A 25231-nucleotide genomic window follows, 5' to 3' on the forward strand; every position below is an offset into this window, starting at 1 on the left:
ATACTTTCTATAACTTTCATTTCACAATACCACAAAGTGCTACAGAACTGCTGTTTCATAATTGCCTGACAAAATTATTACAACTTAAATCTAATGAGTGATGGAGTAAAGCTTAGGCAGAGTACAGAGCTGGATGGGCGATTGATCCAATCAGCTGCTTCTGTTCCTTTGGGATGGACTCACCATTGGAGTACCCCAAGCTTGAGCACTGTCATACGCTGCGCGTCACTGGCGTACGCAGCATATGCTTAATTGTCAGTTTGAGACTCTGCTGTGCTGTCTTTGTTCCAAGTCATTAACATGTAATATGCACTCAGGACACGGGCCCCATAAGAAATAGTCTTCCCTGCATAACATTTAAACAGCTTTGGGCCACCGTTTTCCCAGCTGTGAGACAAAGGGCTTCTGCTTTGTGTCTAAGGGGTACCCCACTCTGGTTTTGCCAGATGAACTGTCACCACCTTTTCACCATGGGCCCTTTCCTCAGCACAATCTCTTAGGATCTTGTTCCCATTTAGATTGCCCTTGTTTTTTTTTTTTTGTATTTTGCTACTTTGAGTAAAGCAGAGGGAGGGAGGGAGTGATTGGAGATGGAAAGCAGGCGGAGGTGAGCTGTTTAGCAGCTTGTTGAACATACAGTAGCTGTTTGTTTCTATGTAAGCCTTACCCATAAGCATTCATGTTCCAAATATAGATAATTCAATTCGTAATGTCTCGCTTTGTTCTGCCCTCAGTAGATGTGTGAAAATCTAATGAGCTCCAGATTGCTGAGAGCAAAACTATGTTCTTAGTCAGAAGTACAGGTGAGCAAAAAGACAAGAAAATGGAAATACAATTAGGCAACATGCTACAATTTCAGAAATGATTAATAATGAAACAGGAGAAGCTGGGCGTATTGAAGACAATATGTATTAACAGAAAAAAAACAGCATAAGCAAGTCTTGAAAAAAACAAGTTAAAGCAGCAAAGAAACACTAGAGAACAAAACACAACACCAGGAGAAACAAAAAGCATGACAACGATCGGACAGGGACTGAACGAAAACTAGAAACTTAAATACAGGCATACTGACGAGACAACGAGAAACACCTGGACGAGGCACACCAGGTAGGAGTGAGCTGATTGGCCAACACTAGGGGGTGGATGCACACAACAGTCATTGACGAGACACTCACAGAAATACTGAGGAAACAAAACAAAAAAAAAAGCCCAAACATGACAGTGTGAGTGCGAACTACATCCATCGCACTGGACTAGTTTACACAGAATCATTTTTATAAGTTATTTATAAGTTATCAATTGAATCGATATACTTGATGAAATATGAGATTCTCTCCATGTTGTAAGAGATATTAAGGCAATATTGTAGCTGAATACCTATCACTTCACTGCTGACCTCACTATCTATCAGCATTGATATTGAAAATAGTATAAGAGTGTGAAAGACAAGTTGGAGTCATCAATGTCGAGTTAATGGTTCCATTTGATGGTCAGTGTTTTTCTATTTGTCTCCGCATGTGTGGGTGTGTAGGCCAGTATTTCCCAACCTTTGAGTCAGGGCACCCATTTTACATGAGAAACATCTTACATCACACCACCACACATAAATGTCACCGAAAAAATAATGATCCCGTCTCACTTTACTCTCAAATGGAATTTCTGAACAATAGACATGCTGTTAAAGTAACACTTTTCAAACAGCATCCTCCCCAATATCTTTGGATGGTACAGGTGCACCTGATGTGACTTTTAAAAACGTTGTTATAAGCACATAAGAAGTCATTTTCAGCCTGTTCCTGGTCACCTGCCTCACCTTCTTTCCTTCACTATTCATCACCATCTTCATTCATTATAGGTCTTACCCAGGCGGTGAGTCTTACTCAAGGTCACAGCTGCTCTGTCCCACCAGGAATTGTGACTCCTCTGACCCACTGCCTCAACATATGGTGGCGTGACCAAGCTCTCGGAGGTTCAGAGACAGGAAGTTAAACTTTAATCTGGCCAGTTTCTCGGGAATTTGCTCCAGGTTTACCTGACAGGAGGCAAAATAATCAGCTCATTTTTTGTTTAAACATGAAATACTGGTATAGACTTATTTGAAAAATACCTTGCAGCTACAGCCTTGGATTAACTGCAAAGTTATATTGAGATGCCCTTAGCTCATGTGCACATGTATAAACATTGACCAGACATCCCATCCAACTTATCTTTCTGCAAGATTAATATTTTACCATTCTGGATATTCACAAAACTATTTGGAGGAGTACACATTTGGAAGTCAGCCAAGACGCGGAAGTGGCGGTGTTTAGATCCAGACCAAATACATCCTCAATAGCGAAGCATTGTGTGTGTGTGTGGGGGGGGGCGGGGGGGGGGGGGGGGGGGGGGTTTGAGTATGTCCTTGTATGGGACATCTGTAGACCATGGGTGGCCAAGTCCGGTCCTCAAGAGCCACAATCCAGCCTGTTTTAGGTTTATCCCTACAGCAACACACCTGATTCAAATCATCAGTCTCATTATCAGGCATTTGCAAATCTTGCTGATGAGCTGATCATTTGAAATCAGTAAGTGGATGTGCATAGGAAATTGGCCAGCTAATGAGCTTTAAATAATGTTAATGAGTGAACACACGTTTTTTTTTTTTTTTTTTTGGGCTGGTAGGGGGTGGGGCGGACCAACGGAATGTAAGGACGGAAGAACTTTAAAAGGATGAGGACGGACGGGGTTGGAGGATGAATATTTTTATGAATAGGGATGGAGGGGTTCCCAGGTCGCGGACACACATATATATATATATATATATATATATATATATATATATACAGAAACACTTCACATAAACCCTATTCCAAAACAACAAACAAAAACTGTCCATAAACAACTTTGTACTGTTTGTAACCATCAAACACCGAGACCATGTCCAAACAAACATTTTTAGTGTCAACAATTTGTTGTTTTTATTGTGTTAACACCTGTAAATGCCTTCTTGGTCTGAAAGTCTTTCAGGCAGTAACAAAACAGCTTTCGGTGTAAAACTCATTTTGCCACCAATTAAAACATAGTACAGCTGGCGAGTCACTTTTTATACATTGTAAAAGGGAAAACGGTGTTGTGGTGGCATGTCTGTCGGGAATCAAACTACCCAAGTTTCACACACACACACACACACACACACACACACACACATATATATATATATATATATATATACACACACACACACACACACGCATGCAGAGGTGGGCATTCGGTTTGACCGACGGACCCTCTGTCTGTCCATCACTGACGGGCAGCTGTTTTGCTGTTGTTAAATGATAGATGGGAAACTTAAAAAGAAAGACGGACCAAGCTCAGCCGGAAGTGGATTTTCGTCCATCTGTGTAATCATCACTAACCTGGTCAAGTCTGAACGGACGTCACAATCCATCACTGACGGACGCCCATTGTGCTGACGAGAGATGGAAACGTCATCCAGACTGCATTGACCGTAATATGTACAACAGGTGGCGCTATGCACCAAAGACAGCATCATGAGTTAGTCAGGGTGTTTAATTAATGAGCTTGGAAGTAATAAAGTAGCTTTTAATACAGAGACAGTTTTACAGAGAGGTTATTGTGAGTTAAGTTTTACATTTCTATTTTTATTTTCGAATAGGGTAGGGTTAGAAGGCTGTGAAATGGTCTTTTCAGAACTGGGCATTTTACTAAAAAATGTGCAATCTGTTTATCGCCTACTGCATACATCCCGGGTACCCTTCAGCCGTCCGTGTATCCGCCTTTTTTCCGGCCGGAAACAAATGTAATCGCCTATAGGCCAGTCCGCCTATTATTTTAGTGTTTCTTCCGTTAGTGTTTCTGACTAACAACTTCGACAAACTACCACTCATGCCCAAAGAAAGTAATTCCCAGAAAAGTTTCAAAAACAATGAATGTCAAATCACTAAAGCGTGCAAACGTTTCGCTCTGGTCATAAAGTCAGTGGATAACATCTTAAAACGATTCTTATATATTATACATCAACGATGACATAAAAAACAAATGCAAGTTAATTTCTTATGCTTTTCAATTGTTGCGTGTCAATTATTTACAATAGTGTTGTCAAAGCAATCTCATTTCACACTGATTCTCAAACATAAACTGCTGTGCCAGTAGTTAGTAATGCCATTCAAAGATTCAGTCACAATCCCCTTTACTGCAAAAGAATTAAAAGCACAAACACAAAAGCCCTGTGGTGTACAATTTGGTTGTGATGTACATGTACATACAGACTAGAAATTTAACACGGATAATGGTTTATGGGGTTATAGTTCATATTGTTTGAAAATATTTCTGTCTCCGAAACACTGTTGTCATGTCAACCAGCTTTCAAAATGTTTTAAAATGGGCTTGCGTAAAACAACTACTTTGTTTTTCTGATTGCTGTATTTGAAATTATTACAGAAAATGTTTATCTAGCAAGGAATCATATTTAGTGACACTCCAGGCCTTCTCAGTCAATAATGCTAAGTAAAGCCATGACATCAATGGAAAAGGATTAATAATGTAAATAACAAATATACAATTATTATTATAGACTACAGTGGGTGCACTTTGGCTACCAGGCGCCCGGCAACAAGCTCACCTCCAGGCCTAGCTCCGGTGACCCGCGTCCGGGCAAGGGAAAACGATGTCCATTTTTGTCAATATCCATAGCGGTCTGTAAACCGTACTTAATCAGGCAACTTAGCTCGTAGGTTTCTGTTAAAGCTGCTGTCCCCGTGACCCGACCCCAGATAAGCAAAAGTAAATGGATGGATGGAATTGGAATCAACTGTAATGATACCATACATATTTTACTGTTCAGAAAGTAAGTCTGAAAAGATGTCCCACTGAACTAATTTCCCTCTGTGCCAAAGAGAAAAGCTACGATTCATTTTTATGTAAACTGAGAGCAAGGTGATACTGAATTGATTGACTTAATGTCCGTGGCATTTGCTGTTGGCAGCAAATGGAGAGAGAAATGCGGTGACCCTGTCCTGACATCCATTAGCCTGGCAGTGAAAATAGCGGCCGAGGCCTCACCTGTGTTCACGTTGTAATTAAAGGCTTCTCAACCCACTAAAAGATTTGACGAACAACAGAGTTAATCTTTTAAAGCAGCCTCTTCAGTGTCAGATGTCCACATTTGAGAATGTTGAATACCATTTCTCTAAATTGCATCGTTTGATGAATTTCCCCACCATATAAAAGGTCAAGACAAAAAGATATCTGCTTCGAGCTAACACCTGTTCATAGAACATTTCAAAAGCAGCAAATACACATTTTATTACTTCCTGTGATGTGGAATATGGCAAACATCGCCGCTCTCTCTTAGATAAAACAGAACACTCATTAAGATGAAGTTACAAAGTGTGCTGGCGTTGCAAAGGTGCCAGCAGATGTGCAGCTTGTGATCAATTCGCAGCACAATACACCCAGAAAGATTAAAACATCACGGAATTAAAAGAGAACACATCCCTTTGAGAGATTACGCTTGAAATTTGGGGAAATGAGGATACTGCGTAGAATTATGAAACCTCATTTTGATGTAAACCTAACCCACCCCAAAAAAGCATCCTCTATATTAGATAATTTGTGCAGGGGGTTTACAATGTTCTCCACGGCCTATGTTTTGTTTTTACATGAAGCATGCAGTAAACTAGTTCACACCTCTTTCATGTGCACGCCAAGCACAGGATTACATAAAAGGAATCCTTTTTACTCAAGTTTCTCATTTTATCTCTATGGCCTAGAGTTTTTCAATATATATATGGCAATTTTCACTTAATTATTGTGTTAGCATAGCGTTGCTATCATGTGAAAAACACTTATCTCCATTTTTTTTTAAATTTTTCTTATTTTTATATGAATGGTGTTTCCATGTTGCAAGACATTGCATTAATGTGACAATTAAAAAAAGTTTACAAAATTGGAGATAAGTGTTTTTCACAGGACATCTACGATAAATTAGTGAGAGTTAGTGTTTTTTCTGGTTTACATTTTTAAAATTTGTGTCACATCAATATTGTAAGAATGGAATTCCATTGTAACCAAGGATCCCCCGAACTTACATTAAACACTGAAAATATATATATATATATATATAATCAATAAAGTATTTTAAGAATGTTTAAATGTTACCCAAAAATGCCTGTACGGTAAATGAGGTTTATACGTTGGCCACAGTTTGACCCTGGAGTTATTCCCTTGTATTGGTTTCAATGGGAAAAAATATTTTTGAAATACAAACCCTTTATAGAATGGAATCAAATTTATTGTCATTGCACATGACGCGGGTACAGAGCAACGGAATTCATTTTACAGTTTCAACCCATCTGAAAAACATGAAAAGACAGTGACAACTAAAACAGGGAGAGGATTGAATAGGAATCCGATCAGACAGCACTCCTATTTCTTAGCTAAGATAAGATAAGAAAACACACAGGATCGATCATATGTTGACCTTTATCCCTGAATGGATTGTGATTTGTGTTAGAAGGTCCACTGTACAGGTGGAAACCAACAGTATGAAAACAATTGGTCGGTTTGATATTTTCCCTCAAATCCGTATTTTGGTCATTATTCACAAGGGGCTGATTATTAACCAGTTTAAAGTTCCAAAAATAGCTTTAGAACGTAGAATATCTCCATATCATAAATGTGTGTGTGTGTGTCTGCTGTTGTTTTCTTTTGTTAATTTCCTGAATAATACGTTTTGGAAATGCGAGGTGCCCAACAATGATGATTGTGTTACTTAATCCTGATAAATGTTCAGTGGTTGGCACGTGCTTAAGTTTTCATTGTTCTGATGACAAAAAAAAAAAAAGCCAAACCCACAGTTCTCGCTTCCCAAAAAACTTTTATTTTCAGTATTCATATTTAGTATTTCAATATTTCGGGCATCATACCAATGTCCTGGTTGTAAAGTGTTTAATCAAATGCAGTATTATGAGAAAGTATCAGTGGATTCTTTGGGTTGTTTTAATAGTTTACAAAGAATAGAGGAGGCTCACTGTCGGATTTAGTTGTGCCATAAGAGTAGTGGCCTGGATTTTCTCCAGCTTTGTGCTAAGCTGTGGTGGCTATACTGTGTCTTGAGCATCCCTTACCAAAGAAAAAAAAAGTTGAAATGATGTGCTCCATTACAATCCTCTGACCCGAATTATGGCGCTCTGACCCATAATAGGTCGGCATTCACCAGCACAAAAATACAAAATATGAATGTTAACTATTGTATAGACACTGTTGGGATTGTTTCTTGGGAATAAAACCGGGCGCTCAAATCCAATGGCTCTTTTATTTTCAAAAAAAAAAAAAAAAAAAAAAAACTTCACTTAAGTATGTACAGTTTGTGCAAAAACATTTAAAGGTTTCAAGGACTTTACATTGTAAGTTCAACCTCAAGGCACATACATGGAACAACATCAACATTTCATTATGAGAACAGAAATTCTTAACTTTGGTTCCGAAGAAACATCTCGGTGTGGGTCTTCTAACGTGATCAATGTGTCGCCATTTTACATGCACTGTCAATTTTGCAGCTAAAATCAGGTTTTCTAGATGCTCCGTATCACAAGCACTGGGTGGACGATTGCTGTAAAATATACTTTTAACTTGGACATCCATGAACAAAATTAAAAGTAATGAAGGTACCACATGCAAAGATCAACAAATTTGTGCCACTTGTTGATAAACAGTATATCTGCGGTGAAAAATTTGCCAACAGGAAGTGTTTTTATTTTGTTTTTTTTAAAAAGTTGTATACCCAATCGGATCAAAATTAAAACAGCACAAACCAATACTTGAGGTCAGTCTGCATTCCTTTTCGTTTAATTCCAGTGGTCTCAGCATTATGTTAAGTGCCGTAACCGTGTATTAAATGAGGAGTAATGCATACTTGCAAAACAACCACTAAAACGCTTTCCCAGCCCTGTTGACTCATTAACCACACCGTGTAAGAGCGCTGAAGGTCTGGCAGTCTGGATGAAAACACTCAATTGCTAGTGAGTGCGTATGTGTGTCGTGCTTAGCAGTGTTGTTCCAATTGGCACCGTTATTGTCGCCATCAAGGCCGGGTAAATGTGCTTTCATTCGGGCATTCTTGTTGCTGTCTCCTTACGTCTCATCCTGTGGTCTGTCTATATTCTTCCTCATCATCATTCAATCCTGCATAAAAAGGTAAGGCAAATATACTGTACGTCTCCGCAAGAGAAACCAGATGAAATTGTCGATTTCGATTTCTAAACAAGACAAGAACCCAAGGGTGAAAACGCTCTGTTGCTTACGTGCAGGATATTACGGTCAGTGGGTGCAGCAAGTTGAGCAAACTACACAATAAACTGTTGGTTCAGTGCTTAGTCAGCTATGCTTTATGATTGTTAAAGCAGGGCAGGTCAGGAACACTTGGTACATTTTCTGGGTGCGCTGATATGTTGATATTAATAGAAAAGGTTCAACATAAAGTGGAGATGCTTTGATAACCACAGAAGAAACTGCTGAACGTAAACCAAATGTAAAATAAATACAAACATCAGACAATTTAAGTGTCTATTGTGCTATATTTAGTTTAAAATAGTTATAAATAAACTTGTTTTGGACAAATAACCGCAGCTCAACTCACTGCCAAAATCTGAGCAGGTATAATGGGAGTCAATTCTTGATTAAATCTCGAATGATTAGCCACAATTCAAAAGATTAGCCTTGATTAGATTCAATCTTATTGAGCCCATTGCACGGAACAAGAGATAGCTTTGGTTGAATGAGGAAAAACTCAGTTCTGACTAAGATAAACTATTGTGTGATACTTTTTTTACATAAGAGCACAATATGACATCTTAAACAGATTTAATAATTGAGCTGTGAAAGTCTTGTAGTTTAAATATACAATCCATAGACTATGAGCCCTTTCCTCCCATGAGCGGGTGAAGGTGTGCGCCTCACAAAGAGTTAACACACTCTTGCGCAGCGTGAGCCGGGTGCAGCCGAGTGAAAGTAAAGTGTACATATTTTCTCCCTCTTTTGGTGGAGGATTATCAGTACAGGGGGTGGGGAAGCAGAGAGGCCGAGGGTGGGAACTCTTTAAGCTTGGCCCCCTCAAAATAAAATGATGTCAAATCAAATAGAGTCTTCTTAAGAAGTGCATAATGAAGACCTCTCGCTGGCACATCGCATGCAAAGCGCCGCTGCCTCAGTCCGTGAGCTGAAGGGCACAAGGGAAACTGCTTTAATTGAGCACATGCTGGGATCGGGGATATCGGGACGGGGACAGGGAGGCAGACAGCAGAAGGAGAGAATTGGAAGATGGTGGGTGGAAACCCTTTCAATCCTAACGCCATGAAACGCACAGGTGGAAAATAAACACAACGTTTCACGAACATAATCAAAAGGGTGAGTGATGAAGCACGATGAGCACTTTCCGGAAGACAACAATTAGTTTGAAATGATTCCACATCATTAAAGAAAACCTCGGTGAGCAATAACGCGGTAACAATGCTGTTTGAGCGGAGTAATGTCATCTGGGTTACGGAGTTTGAGGGGATGGTGGCGGTAAAGTGATCTGTGTGGCTTTGTTTCCCCTTCCCTGTCTGCCTCGTGCTCACTGTTCCACAACTATGCTGAGAGAACCTGCCCCCTTGTGGCCTCACTTGCTAAAACAAGAGGGGAAGAGGGGGGGGGGGACCAATCTTTTGAGTCTCGGCGCATTCATGCGCTCCATCAAGGGCAAATATTCTTTGTTGCTTTTTATGTTCTTGTTAATCAAGTTGCCCCCAAATAATAGTGAGCAGAAGATGACAAATCTTATTTCAGAGTTTCCCTTAAAAGTGCCTCATCTTAAAAGGGCTCATCTTGGCTCGGCTATAAACAAATAGAGCACAGACGATTTTACAGTTAAAGGCACTTTTAGGATTTCTCTGCGAGGAAATAATCCAATCATACCTCTTCTAAAATACCTCACAAGCGAGTGCCACTATTGTTTGAATAGGAAAGTGCACTTCGATTTCTTGAACATGTTACTAGTAGTGCTCTTTTGTACAGCGCACTAATTAGTGCCGCTTTTGTGTGTCGACAATTTTGATGCATACTTGGAAAGGTTTTGTGTCTCAAAAGCGCAAAAAGGACATTCGTTTTTTTGTTTTTTTACTTCTGTGGTTAGCAAAGGATCCCAGCCCTCAAAGTTCCCAACTTTATCCAAGGCTGACAGCATTTGCCAGAGCTACACCCAGGTTGCCGTGATTGTACAAATCTGTGTTCATGTACAGTATTGACCATTAAAACAACTTTCAAAACCCTGCTGTTTATACAAAAGAAACACTTGGATCTCCTTCTTCTATTAATACAAAAGATAGCAGAGAATTCCACATTATTATCCACAGTATAAATTACATCATAGACAGAACTTGGAAATATATATATAGATATATATAGCTATAGATATGTATATATATATATATATATATATATCTATATATAGATATAAATATATCTATCTATCTATATATATATATATATATATATGTGTATATATATACATATATATGTATGTATATGTATATATATACATATATATGTATATGTATATATATACATATATATGTACATATATATATATACATACATATGTACATATATATATATATATATATATATATATATATATATATACATAGTACAGTTATATGTCACTAAATTTTTTTGTTTATATTTTTTCTGCTATTGTCCACACAAACAGTGTATGTGTGTATTGTATGTTTCGTCAATGATTTCTGGAGTTTGTGGGTGTGCCACTGCGATATTTGCCACGGCATCACGTGTGGCAAAACTCTGTACTCGGAACGTTGCTGCTCTTGCAGTATGCTAAGCTATTGTTGCTGAGGTGACAGTCCCTAAAGCCAATCCCCCCATTGGGTGTGTAGATGGGTTGAATGCGGAAATCTCCCTTGAGCAGCTGCTCGTTGTTCAGCGCCACTATCTGGAAACTAGTTTCAGTCATTTCAAGAATGGAGTTATCCTTCTTGGTTCCAGCCTCGCAGTAGTCATCTTTTCTGCGGCCTCGGTTGTATTTCCACTTGGTCGAAGCTGACCGGCTCTTCCGGTGCATGTGCCAACAAAACAGGCTAAGCAGTGTTACTAAGATGATAAGCACCACTCCGCCTATGATGCCAGCCATTAACAATGTGGAATTCACACTCTCTTTCGGAGTTTGTCCTGAACCAGGAGACTTAGTTGGAAAGGCTGACTTGGTCCTGGCCTCAGAGCATATTGTATCCTCTCCGGGCCTGTAGGAGTTATGAGTGTCCAAAACGTGCACACAGATCCGGTAGACAGACCGGGGCTCCAGGTTGGTGAGGCTGATATGTCGTTGGCCCCCGTTCACCGTCCTTTCCTGCATCCCTTCGTTTATTTGGCTTTGGCCCCGTTTAACCCAGGTGACTTTGTAGGCTGTGACGGTGAAATAGGAAGCCCAGCTCACCTCTATACTAGAAGAGTTTACCACATGGAAAGAAATCTGAAGGGGGTCCTCATAAGGAGGCAGGGGCCCAGGAGGATTGTGATATATCGGGGGAACGGGTGGAGAAGGTGAGTCAAAGTAGTCAGGAATGGATGTGGTTCCAAGAGTAGGGATGGTGGTGGTAAGTGGGGAGGTGGTGGGCGGAGGAGGAGGTGTAGAGCGAAGTGTAGGCCATGGTGGTTGGTCAACATCGACTGGACATTCAATAATATCCAACGTGAGCTCACGGATTGCCATACCCCGCACCCTGTCGGGACTCTGACACACGAACCCTCGGGCATTTATGGAGGAAGGCAATGACTTGAGCCACACCACCACCCATTTCACCGCACAGTCACAGCGCCATGGGTTATTTCGCACAATGAGATGCCTTAAGCTTGACAGGCTGTCAAATACACCCTGCGTAAGAGTCTGAAGTTGGTTGCTGGAAATATCCAACTTCTCCAGTCGATTTAACTCGGCAAAAGCCGCTATTGGGATCTGGTCTATTTGGTTCTCCTGCAGGCTGAGTTTGACCAGTGACTGGCTAGGTAAAAGCGGAGGGGGGAAGGTGAGCGAGTTGCGGGCCAGTGCCAGTTCTCGGAGGCTGGCCAATTCCTGGAAGGTCCCCGGCGCAATGCCCTCATCCGTCAGCAGGTTCCCGTCCAGCAGGAGGCGCTGTAGACGCGTCACGTTCTGGAAGGCCTCCTCTGCAATGTTTGCGATTCTATTCTCGTCCAGTCGTAGCTCTTTCAAGTCCTCTGGGAGGCCAATGGGAACACTGCTTAAGTGGTTCTTGGTGAGGAAGAGGAGTTTGAGGCTTAGCGCCTCCCTAAAGGCCCCTTCTTCCACCCCCACTGTGGAGATGGAGTTGTCATCAAGGTGCAACTCCTCTAATCGAGTCAACTGTGCTAGGGCTGCCCTGGAGATTGTTTGAATATTGTTCTCCTGTAGATGCAGTACTCTGGTGTTTTTGGGCAGATTGATGGGAAACTCATCAAGCTGGTTGCCATAAAGATACACAGTCTCCACGGATGCCAGATTGTGAAGTTCCATAGGGAAGCCAGCATTGTTGATCTGGTTGTTATGCAGGTAAAGGACATTGTAGCCTTCCTGTATCCCCAGAGGCACAGATGTCAGGCTGCGTTCGTTGCAGTACACAAATAATTTGTCACAACGACACTCTTCTGGGCAAGAGGCACCTGGGCTGAATTGCATTTGAAGGCTTAGGATTACAGTCAACCAAAATTGTAAGAATGAAGTCCAATCCTTATTCCAGGGTCCAGCCAGAAACTCCATCGTTGAAAGTAGAAAAAAAAGGAAATGAGGAAAACAACTACAAAAACTAACCGGAAGGGAGTAAAACAAAGATATAAATAATGGAATAATCCAGCAAATATTACATTTTTAAAAAGTCCACCATGGAGAGTCTGGTAGTGATATTGGTTGCTGGGAAATGATCAGGATAACGTGGGAGTAATCCTGTCAATGCTAGTCCTCGACTGAAGAGCAATGGTGTCATTAGTGGTGGCCGGTCCTTTGACTGACTCCATCCATGCTGAGATGTCAGACCATCGCAGGACTCTTCACTGGTTGCGCCACGCAGAGCTCATCCAGGGCCAGTTTGAAGACACGCGGCAGAGAGCCACCGCAGGCTCCGTCCGCCTGTCCGTCACACACTGCTGCTGTTCCCCGACTGGGGCAGAGTCCAAGGAGGGTGACATTTGGAATCAGAGACCTGTGGAAGAACAAAGAAACGCTAGTATTTTCAGGGTGGCCTGGTCACTACCCCACACCATATCCCCTTCTTCCTCTCAGCGACAAACAAGCACACAGGAATACGAACTGCATCTTTTTCAAACTCACTCTTTGTTATGACAGAACAGAACGACACGAGCGACAAACACATTTTTCACCCTGATGTCAATTTATGCACTGACTGATTTGAAAATAACGTTAAACCATCTGATAAATATGCAGAAGAGCTCTTGCATATCCGGTATCACAGACATAAAGGAGGGTTTTGTCCCTTCGCACTCTGTCAAGAGAGGGAACAGAGATCAACAACCGTGCACACACACACACACACACACACACACACTTGGATTTGCAGTTTGGCAGAAAGATCCGTGCTGCTTGGTTTTAAAACGCGACATTGAAGAAATGTTATGTATATAGAGTGTAAATCCTATACATGGACAGAAAAATAAGTACTGCCTTTTTGTCCAGAACAGATTAGTAAACACACTCACGCTTAGAGTAAACTGCGGTTGATGTTTTGCCAGTGGCTTAAGAGGATCGTATTAATATTATTATTATTATGCTTAGCCCATACTGCACTTTCATCACACTCCAAATTTTAAGGGTGTGAATAATGGAATTTCAGGTGAGGAGCAAACAAAGACCAATGAGGTACACACACACACACACACACACACCCACGCACACCCCCTCACACACCAGTTCCACCTCTCACTCCATTGACATACACAAGTTGTCAAATGGAATAGGATTGCAAAAATAATTTAGTATTTCCATCCAACAGGCTACTTTTTACAGTGGAGTGGTTTCCAGTCAAGCACAAGGCCACTGCATTAGAGGACCACGGATGCATTATTCGAAGTTTTATGACCCATCAAATATTCTCTCTCCCCATATATGATTGAAAGATTCTTGTTGTCATCGGTTGCTTTCAGCTTTACTGAAGCTCCACCCAGAGTCATTGATGGATAACACACAATTAACGGAAGTATGGGGTGAATGTTAAACACACGAATGGCCAAGAGTTGCATTATGATGCATTTGACCATTTGCAAGCCAATTGGCCGCCTGATATTGAATGATAATTCCATTATTTGTTTTACTATTATTTATTACGTTACGCACGGGAGAGAACCTTACTGTTTGATGAAGTGGAAATGATATAGGTTTAAATTCTCTGAGAGAGAGGTGATTGGTGGGATGGCTGTACAAAAAAAACAACGACCTTAGACAGATGTGTATCTGTGATCTACTTTTCTAAATTGAAGGCGCTACTACATTTAATCAAATAAGCAGTGGGGAGAGTAAGCAACCACGGGAGGCGATAAAACGTGCTTCTACAGCAGCACACACAGCAGCACAAGGCAATTCCATCCATATTATTGCTGCAATCATAAACACTCCAAACACATACCAACTATTATTAAAACAGAAGTTACTGAGAAGCATTACTTTGATATGGGAATGGATATAATCGTTTTGGGTTAGAAAAAAATAAAATAAAATCCCTCCCATCAATGTTCTATCCCTCTCTTATTAAATTTCCAGGCTAGTGAGCACATATTCTCACCTCCAGATGAACGCTCTGATACGTGGTCAGGACAATCGGATTAGAAGTGGATTTGCTGGGAGAAACGCAATTAAAAGTTGAAAACGGCGAAGGTATTTAAGAGGCGATAAGAGGCAGATCAGGCATACTTCAAAGGTTGCTCAGTGAGTGGTGTTCATTCGGATGGAATATTTCGAAAAGCAGTTGAAAGGCGTGAGGTGCATAGAGAGTGTAATTTCCATTCAGCCGAAACCGGTGCGCTTTCGGAGTAGTAATCTTCAATTCGCTTAAAATGGGGTGGTGGGAAAAAAAATACATTAATTCATAAAAAAAAAAAAAACAGCATTTAAATAAATCTATTAGGCCTACATATATTTTGTTTTTGCAGAGATCCTACTGTGCCCTCTCCCCTCCATCGTGCGTTTGACTTAATGTCCATTCACTTGTAAAGTTAAATTATGATTACTGGTCAATTACTGCCAATTATTTTCCTAGCATTGCTGATGACGACGGTATACCTTTGCTGAGTCGTTATCCGTCCCCCAAGCCGCTACTGCGTTTAACTTTTCTGCTTCCTCACACGCAGTCCTGCTGGATGCTCGTGCGTAAAGGTCCGTCAGGATGTTCCGATCGAGCGTCGTCGCAGCATATTTTACGCCACCGCCTCTATCCTTACTTTCGTCGTGTGTTGCCAGCTGCTTTAACTCAACGCAGAGCGAGGGCGGCACAATACAGGACGACGATCGCAGCTCCCACTGCTCCCCGTCCACTCAAGTAGAACTGCGAGGACCCGCTCGTGGAAGTGACCGCCGCCTGGTTTGCCACGGGCCATGACAGCTGGCTTGGTCCGCCCGGTGCGCTCTTTTAGTGGGGATCAACTTCCACTTTAGTGTGTCTCGCGCAAGACTTCCCCGGAGTTGTTTTCTTAGATAGATCCAGTTAGATAGTGCGACGTGTGCGCGCCTTGCGTCTCTCTCTCTCGCTCTCTCTCTCTCTCTCTCTCTCTCTTTCTTTCTCCCTCCGCCCTCTCTCTCTCTCTCCCGTCCGACCCTCCCCTACTACGAATAAAGAATGCATATGCCCCAGCATCCCCGTAATAGCTGTGAGCCACCTCCCTGCTACCCTCACACTGCAGGAAATAGTTTGTCTCTCCAAACACTAAACTACATGCCATTTGCCCCAGCCTATACCTAAACCATGATGTGTGCACTCATTTGCATTTTAATTGACGTGTCTAATACAAAACTCCACTAAAGGGTTTTTCTTTGCATCAATTAATCCTCCAAACTTTTTCAGTTTAACACCCATTTTCCGTGAAATCAGTCTTATTAAATATGTGTGCATTGTGCACCATACCATAACCATATCAATAGACACATGCATAGGCCTATATGCTGCACAATATATTGAAAAATATATTGCGATGATGGCCTATTTAATATGCATTTCGCAAAGACATGCAATAATTTTCTTATGAAATTGCATGCTTTCATCTGAATTTGAGAAGTCAGATGCAAACTTCAGTGCACATAGCCACCCAATTGTTGGACATTATCTAGGGGAATTAGAATTAATTAGTTTTAAAAAATTACTTAATTGAACAAATGGACTTTGTCCCTTAGATCATAAAAAAAATTCATTTCTTTCGGTACATGTTAAATATCATATTATATTCCACATGTAAGACAAGACTCATCCTTTTTTTATGTTTTCACAATTTACCATTGGTATGAAAATTGCCAGATAAGTAGATGTAATTTTTCCTCAGTATTTCTATCAATGGCTCCACTGACTACATAAAACATTGCTGTTTTTCAAGTAGAATACAATCCAAGCAACATATAATCTTTCAGCCAAAAGTGGTTTAGTCAACTTGAGGGCATGTGTGGCTTGTGTGCGCGTCATTCATCATCTTTGGTGAAGAGAGAAATGAAGTTGTGCATGTTTACGCAATATGAAAGCAAGTTCAGAGTAAGTTCATGGACATGAAAAATGGATTTTACGTTATGCTATCACATCTGTGACGTCAACGATGGTAAACTTTTTGGTGCCCATGTTATTATGGATGGTAAATATGTACTATTTTATGTTAGTGACGTTAATTGTGAACTCTTTAGTGTTTGTGATGTGAAAGATGTTGAACTCTTTTGAGTCAGTGATGTTCCACATCTTTTGGTGCTGTTAACAATTCTTTGTAGGATAAATACACAAATTAAATGCGTACATCGGTCTTGGGTTAGTTCACTGGTTCTTAACAGTGTGGGGCAGAGCCGTGACAGGTGAGGCTGAGCATGTGTGTTTGTTGGCAGTGAAGATTTTTTCACAGAATACACAACAAACACAAATAAAACACAGACCTGACAAACACTATGGGCTTTTTTCCCGCCCAAACACAAATAATAACAAAGAAAGGAAACAGACACAAGCTGTTGTCAAGATGGTAATGTTAAAAAAGCCCTGTAAAATGGAAACAATGTTGACACTGACTAAAAAACATTTCTCCGGAGGTGATGTGGTAACTTTTCTTGAAGTAAATTCAGACCAGGTAGCATCATATGGTTGTGGTTATCCCATCTGCCTCACAATCGATTAGTCTAGTTTGAATTCTGCTGCTCAAGCCTGTGTGAATTTTGCATGTTTTACATGTGCTCTCCCACATTCCTGCCTTGACTTGGACTTCAAGTGTCTGTTCACGGTAAACCTATGTAAACCAGTGGATAATTTATAAAAATTAATTTGGCGTTTTATTTAATGTTACCAAAGTATATAACAAAACATGTTTGTATTAATGATGTATATTACAGGGGACATGCTGTATTGTGGAAATTTGGCTGTTTACTATTGTCTGAAGTGCCTGCCCACCCATCAAATGTGAAATTGCCAGAGGTGGCATTCCGTCAGATTAGTTAGCATTCCGTTAGTCCGTACTGGCGGATGTCCGTTTTTTCTGACGTTATTTTGGAGGGACCAACCAACTGATTTTTGACGGACTAACTGTCGGATTTAGATGACAGACTGACTGATGGATTGACGGACTGACGATTCCGTTCGTCACGAAAAATAACAGACTGACAAAAGACGGACGGGTACCCAGGCCGCTGACCTATGACGAATGACAGACCACCAAAATTTTGTAAAATGTAAAAAATTAAACAAACATTTAAGTATTACATTACTAAATTACTATTTCTTAAAATTGTTAGTGAGCCAAGAGATTTTGAATTTTGCAAAAACATATATATATATATATATATATATATATAAACAAATATAATATAATAATAACATGTAATATAATAATAACAAATATAATTTAAGAATATGTGCAATTGGTATAACATGTTAACAGGGCTTCAACATTTTCCTCTCGCGAAGATGAAAAATGATAGTTATTTAAAAGTTATTTTTCTCTGATTATCATTTTAAGAGATTATCATTTTATTGATGGGGGGGGAAACCAAACAATTCTTATATTTTCTATATGCTATCCTGCTGTGGGTTACAGGAGCTGGAGCCTGTTTGTTTTATCTGACATTGGCTGAAAGACACACTCACCCTTGACAAGTCACCAGTCAATCAAAGGCACATATTGAGACGCTAAATGTGAAGTGAACCCACACTGCTTGCAAAGAAGTCAGGTGGGTGACTACTACACCGTCAGTGACTTACACGATTCAGAAGAACACCGAGCACAGCTTTTGTCTATGCGCAACAAGGCATTTTTAAACGCTTTTACATCCTCAGAGGTCATCCCCATGCGGGGGCGATTTGGAAAAGGAAAACACACACTTGTCTAAATATTTGAAGACAACGTAATGTGTTGTTGAACAGTTGGTGAAAGCCGCTCAGTTAGACTGAACAAATAAGTAATAGCTTCATCTGCCAAAAGTGAAAATACAGTATACACATTTATATCAGTATCATTCGGCTTGTAATTTGTGTTAAAAAGGTAGTGGAGCGCCATTTTTCGTTCATGCACAGTTGGACAGCTCTGAACAGAAAATAGATCCCTATGACTTTCCCAAACCTGTGTACATCTCTTCAAGAGTGTACCGACAAATCATGCATCCTCTTTTAAATTGCAAGCGTAGTTTGGAATGAATAAAAATGCTAAGAATTTCCGGCTTCATGTTTTGTTACCTGTTTGTTTTGGTATTTGTTCAATGGCATTTACTGACATTTTAGATACTTGCCATTTATCACTTCAGTATTGGTATCATGGTATTTTTTGCAGGCATAGTATCGAAATCTGAATCTTGATACTGAGACAATTTTGGTCAGTGTCAGTGTTTGCCTTATCGTGCTTAATTTCAGCTGTCATGCATGGCTGTAGAAGCCGTGTTCTAAATTCAATTCCTTTATCAAAAGGAGCTTCTGCTCCCCGTATGAATTATTGATAGCATAAATTTAGAGGAAACAGTCTATTTTTATTTTTGCCTTGATGGACAAGCTCGCAGTAGGCCGCTATGATCTTTATGTAGTATCTATGGTGTCTTTCTTTAGCATGTGAACAAAATGGAGCTTGAATGTCTTTCTTTGGTAGACACTCAAAAGCCATTACCCATCGTGAGTAACTAAAACATGGCCGAATTTAAATCAACAACAATTAGCAGATTGTTGACAGTTTTCTGAATACCGCCTTATTTCTATAATGGTGTTGACATGTTATGAATTCATAATCCTGTTTAAAACATGAAACACGCTCACATTTGTATTGCCAACGTTATCCATATTGAAGAACTCTAACCCCTCATCAATACCACCAGCTGTATCTAATGTCTATTTTTATTTACGTTATATTTTTTGTGTGCTGTTGCTGCCTAATGCTGCTAAATTTAGTTGTATACATCAGTTGTGGATCTGTGTGCAGGTGATTAACTAAAACTAAAAATACAGAAAGTATAGACAGAAAATTGGGTACTTGCAGTCGAAATCCAGTCTATGATCTTAACACTTCCACCTGTTTCTTTCTCCCTGCTCATGACTAAGTTTAAGGCAAACAGAAAGTGTTGTTGACAAAGTGCCATGTGAGTTCTGCCATAAGTGGGTTAATACAAGATTAATATTGATCTCTGTGCAAAAGCAGTTAAAAAAAACAGTACAAGATTTGAATTGTTGACAGTTTTAAGTGTGAGAACCATATGTCACAAACACTAGAGTTTTTTTTTTTTTTTCCCTCAGTCAATAACTTCTGTGTAATTTCAGTGGAAATTCCCTTTCTTTCCTGCGCCTGGAGAGCTTTGGTGTGGCGCCTGGAGAGCTTTGGTGTGGCATATTTACTCTGCATGCTTCTGCACCTTGATAAAACGGCAGATACACATGAACCCAACACACATGAAAAGCTGATGTTCGTCCGCTCCGCTCCAAACTGTCTGCACGGAGGGCAGAGAAAGGGGGGAAAAGTCATCTTAGATGTGCAGATATGTTTATCCCTTGGTTGAATTCATTACCTTCCCGAGAGACATCATTAGCTTATCAAATTCCTCTCTGCATTCATTTATATCTGGACATTGCAATAGCACTTCAAAAGGTGCCAGCCAAATTAGTGTTACAAGAAAAGTAGAAACCCCCGAAAGAATAGCACGTATCTTTTACTTTGCAAACTGTGGGAAATTGTAGCAGAATTGCACTCCGCTGAAGATATGCTAGTGTAACGAAGGAATTTGCTTTTGAGATTTCAGCGACTTTAAAAGAACAATATGCTGATTATAGGGTTGTCTTGCATATCCGCCTCGCAGTTCTGAGGTTGCGGATTCAAATCCGGGCTCTTGCCTTCCGGATACTCTGGTTTTCTCCTACATTCCGAAAACATGCATTTAAGATTCAACTTTGCCTATAGGTGAGAATGTTTTTATGCATGGATGCGTCTTGCAATTGGCTGCCGACCAATTTATGAGGTAACCCGCCTCTCACCCCAAGACAGCTGGGATAAGCTCCGGCTCACCCGCAACCCTCGTGTGGATAAGCGGTATAAAAAAAATGGATGGAACTTTAGACTGCCGATCAATGTTTTCATTAATTTCTAAGGCGATGTAATTATGTTTACCCCCATCGATTAGCGATATTCATGCATCTAATGTCACAGTATGTTTCCCCCAAAGAGAGCACTGACTGAATTTTACTCATGGAAAACACTCAGACTTATTTTACTGCACAGGCGCTTTCGCTCCGACACTAAAACCTGTTTTTTTTACAACTTTATTTGGTGCTCATTACAATATTTTCAGCAAAAATATAAGTTTAGAATATATTTTTCTCTCAAATGCGTACGTGTAATATGCACACTGATGGATGTGACTTTCGGCTTTTCCCTTCAGGTGTCCCCACAGCGAGTCACTCGGATGATTTGTCTGGCATAGATTTGATGCTAGATGCTCTTCCTGATCCTTCCATTTATCTGGGCTTGGGGCCGAGTGACTGGGTATTCAGGCACTGGACAGAAATCATAACTGTACCGTCTGCATGTAAGGGAGCTGCATGTGTCACTCCACTATCTACGTGCCCACGAAGATGGTCATGTTCCAAATAGTAAAAACAGCCATAACTGCAATTTTGTGCAATTTCCTTCTAAACTGTCTTATGAAGACACGTTCTGTATGTATACACAAAACTGTATTCATTATTCTCTCACAATTTTCGGGGGGCCTTTTCTGAAGGCTGAATCATTTGCATGGAATTATAGTGAAGGCAGCCTGCGAGTTATACTGCAAGATAGTCCTGACAGAGTTCTGCCCTATGCTAAAGCCAGCCTGTAAAAACACTTGACAACAAGCAAGCCCCTGTAGTTCAGTAGAGGGAGGGGTGAGGGATGGGGAAAACACACAGGGGGAGGTGTTGGTGTGGTAGTTTCGAAGGGAAAGGCAATGGAGCTGAAATGGCTTAAAAGAGGACAGGAAGAGAGGATTGTGGATTACTGGCATTTTTGACATGAGGCGCCAAAGTCATCCTTGTCTTCCTAAGATTTAATACCTAAGCTGGCTGCTTAGCAACACACGCAGTAATTGTCAGGCAATGCACATACATTGGCCATTTGGTGCTGAGTTTTACATCTCCGCAAACAAAATAAACCTCAAAGGATCTACCGACAGAACATATCACCAGCGTATGATTTTCACATACTAATTGATGCAGTGGAACCAATAAGAACAAACACAATATATTCCAGATGCTCATTGCCCTTTGTTCAGATTTTGAAACAATTTCAAGAGCAATTAGTTGATATACTACAATTGGAAATGCCATGATCTAACATTTTAGCGGAATAAAACCTATTCCAAGTTGGATTGATCGACCGACGCGGCAGCTAGTTATAGTGCAGTAGGGCGGCTTTTCCAGTTGGATTCATAATGACACTAGCGAGTCATTATATGTCCAATATAAGGTCGATTGGTACACAAAACGGATGACTTGGAATTACAACCTGCTGAAAATTTTTGCTCATGACTGAGATGTTTTTAACCCATGGATATGCAATGCTAGCATACGACTAGTGATGGGCATAACCGTTCTTTTCAGTGAACTGAATCATTAGGATGAGTTCATCCAAAGGAATCGTTCAAAAGATTTGTTCACCGAATCATTCGTTTGTGAACGGGAAATGATGGCACATTCTCTCACTGAATCGTCCGTGAACGGGAAATGGCAGCATGTTCACTCACTGAATCCATCGCGAACGGGAAGTTACCACACTGACCCCTTTGTGAACGCCCATAGCGTGGCAGTGTGTTCGGTAATATCCCTCCGCCATCTGACGCTGGATGCTGATTGTTTTTTCGCGAAGGTTGACGACATGCACGTGGCTGAGCTCAAACGAACTGAGAAAAGAACAAATCCCTGAAGGAATCGAATCTTTTCAATGACCCATTCACTGAAAAGATTCGTTCTTTTTTAACGAATCGTTCGCGAATGACACAACACTACATGCAACTAGCCGGCCATCATAGTTAAGAACTGGGAAATATATACATACACTATTATATTTCCAACACCAGTTACCTGATTTGGATGTCAATACTCTCAAATTAAAGCTGAGAGTCTGAAGTTAAAGCACATCTTAGTTGTTTTATTTCAAATCCACTGTCGTGATGTTTAGAGTCAAAACGATGAGAATTGTGTGTGTTCATGTCCAATGAATGAAGAGATAAGGAAGTTAGTTTATACGAGAGCGGAGCTCATTCAGATATGATTATTATCAGGGAGATAGCAATAATACACAATAATCACTCCTCTATCTCCACTGAATATGAATTATGACACATCGTAGCCTATGCGTATCATATACGACTTGAGCAAATAACTTGAGCATCTATTTAGGAGAGAAATGAAACATCAGTGTCTTCCAACCTCTCACGATGACACCTAGTTTACATATTTTACCTCACAATAAATCTAACACCAATAAAAATCATACATACTGAAATAATTATCTTGTCCCAGTTTAGTCACAAATATACTAAATGTAAATGTTTGTGAAATCTGGGCTTCATGATGACAACAGGTGGATACAAAGGCTGGTTGTGCCTTTTGCCATCCAATTGAATAGCATTTATTTGTTATGCCTGTCATTATATGGTGGCAACATAGATAGAAAACCAAAATAATAATATAAATAATAATAGAATAACAATAATATTGATGAATAATAATTCAAACCATACGAGACATAATTGATTGAAGAATCAGCGCATACTGAACCGGGTTTCGTGAATCATTCCACCTCTGAGAGAGAGAATGTAAGGACGGAAACCCTTTATAAGGAGGAGGACTGAGGAGGATTATTTTTATGAATAAGGACGGAGGGACAATGACGGAAAGGTGCCCAGGCCACAGACTGAGTACGGACCAGCAAAATAGGGTAGCGTGCCCATTTCTGTCAGTTCCAGACCCCGAGAACCACAATAACTAATTATATTGGATATTATTCTCTGAAACAACCACTGCTTTCCTTTGCAGATCTCTGTAACCAAGTAGTACAGTTCCAGAAAAAAAAAAAAAAAATCATGTTCTAAGAGGACTTTTTTTTGTACATTTCAAATGTGCTTAATACATTTTTAAGCACTGCAATCAGTGAAAAATACCACATCACGGAGACTGTGCTGCAGTTGCATTCATTATTTTAAGCCGAAAGGTTTGTAATTTTCACTGCCAAAAAGGACGATCACGATCTGGATACCAAAGACGCAAATATCGAAACGCTCATAATAAAGGTCTGTTTTGACTACCTGGATGAAAAAGTGCTCCATTTCCGATGCTAAAAAAAGATTTATGGGCCTATTCTGGGTCTGAGTGAAGACACTGTCAGAACAACTGCTGTAAAACAAAACAGGAATTTTCAAACATTGTGAAACACCTGGAAACAAAAAGTCCCTAGAGAGCTGTATTGTGAAGACTAAAATGCAATTTAAGAGCGGAGGGACCAATTTTTCATGTTGCCTCTTTTTTTAAAATTCCGTTTCAGATGATTCCTAATGGCTCACCATTTTTCAAATGTCTAATCACAGCACTTATGTGGAGTGTCGTCATTTTACCTATATTTAGCCACCGATCTAGAAGAAAATGAATGCCGCACAAGAGTGAAAGATGGGAGATTCTTTGGCGGTTGTTCCTTATTTGGTGAAAGTACAGTATTGAAGAGCCAGAAAAGCACCCGATGGACTGCAACTCACAATAGACAATCTAGAGGAGGAGGTAAATAGACAGATGCCAGGAAGGAGCAGGTCTCTGGGTCACGAGAAAGATGGGCCTGATCCCACCTCCTATCCCTGTAGCTTTTCTTTTGTTTGAAGTCACATCTGGGCTCAATTTCCTCTCCTGACTCGAGCAAAGAGGAAGTCTTCTGGGTGGGTGGAAGGGCGACTGCTGCCTTCCAGGCTTTACTGTATAAAAACTGTAATCCGTGAGTCATTTCACTCCTAAGCTGAATAACCGCCGCATCCTCACTTGCATTTATCAAACTGAACTCATGATGGTGTTTTTTTTTTTAAAGGGGCTCAAATGTTCTTAAAGGAAAAATGAGGATTGTGGCTGAAAAACAATGAATTTATTTTATGTGTGTGAAAATTAAAAATAAATTAATAAATGATGCTACTACACACTTGCGGTTGCCACTCACACACTCTGCCTTACCCTGCAAAAACTGCCCTCTCCCCAGTTATTTCACAAAATGTACTGTTAAATTACTAGCTTGCCTCTGAGAAATAAGACTCAATGATGATATGCTAATTAGTAAATAACCAGTTTTATTTTATTGTAGCTTCGCGGCATGGTGGGGTCTTAACTACAGTTATACATAATTTGTGATGTCTACTTTGGCCACTAATGCTACTAATGTGCACATCAGACATTGTATGTTATTACATGCATGGATAAATAGCTGGTAGATTAACATGTATCTGTCAACCCAAACATATTTTTTT

General features: G+C 40.3%; 1 protein-coding gene across 2 annotated transcripts in view; it reads right to left on the minus strand.

Annotated features, from left to right (window-relative positions):
* Window positions 1-10690: 10690 nt before the first annotated feature.
* Window positions 10691-25231, minus strand: part of flrt2 (fibronectin leucine rich transmembrane protein 2) — a 42758-nt gene continuing 28217 nt past the window's right edge. Inside the window, exons 1-2 of one of the 2 annotated variants that reach the window (XM_086019771.1) lie at window positions 15335-15788; window positions 10691-13244 (exon numbers count right to left, since the gene is read on the minus strand). In XM_086019771.1, coding sequence (XP_085875897.1) covers window positions 10823-12805 — 1983 coding nt within the window. In that variant the 5' untranslated portion in view covers window positions 12806-13244; window positions 15335-15788 and the 3' untranslated portion in view covers window positions 10691-10822. Of the gene's footprint in view, window positions 13245-15334; window positions 15789-25231 lie in introns of those variants that run through there. The other variant, XM_086019772.1, reaches the window with a different exon arrangement.

The sequence above is a fragment of the Filicampus tigris genome, chromosome 20, assembly GCF_054856515.1.
Source record: "Filicampus tigris isolate MCC_2025a chromosome 20, RoL_Ftig_1.0, whole genome shotgun sequence".
Classification (NCBI taxonomy): Eukaryota; Metazoa; Chordata; class Actinopteri; order Syngnathiformes; family Syngnathidae; genus Filicampus; species Filicampus tigris.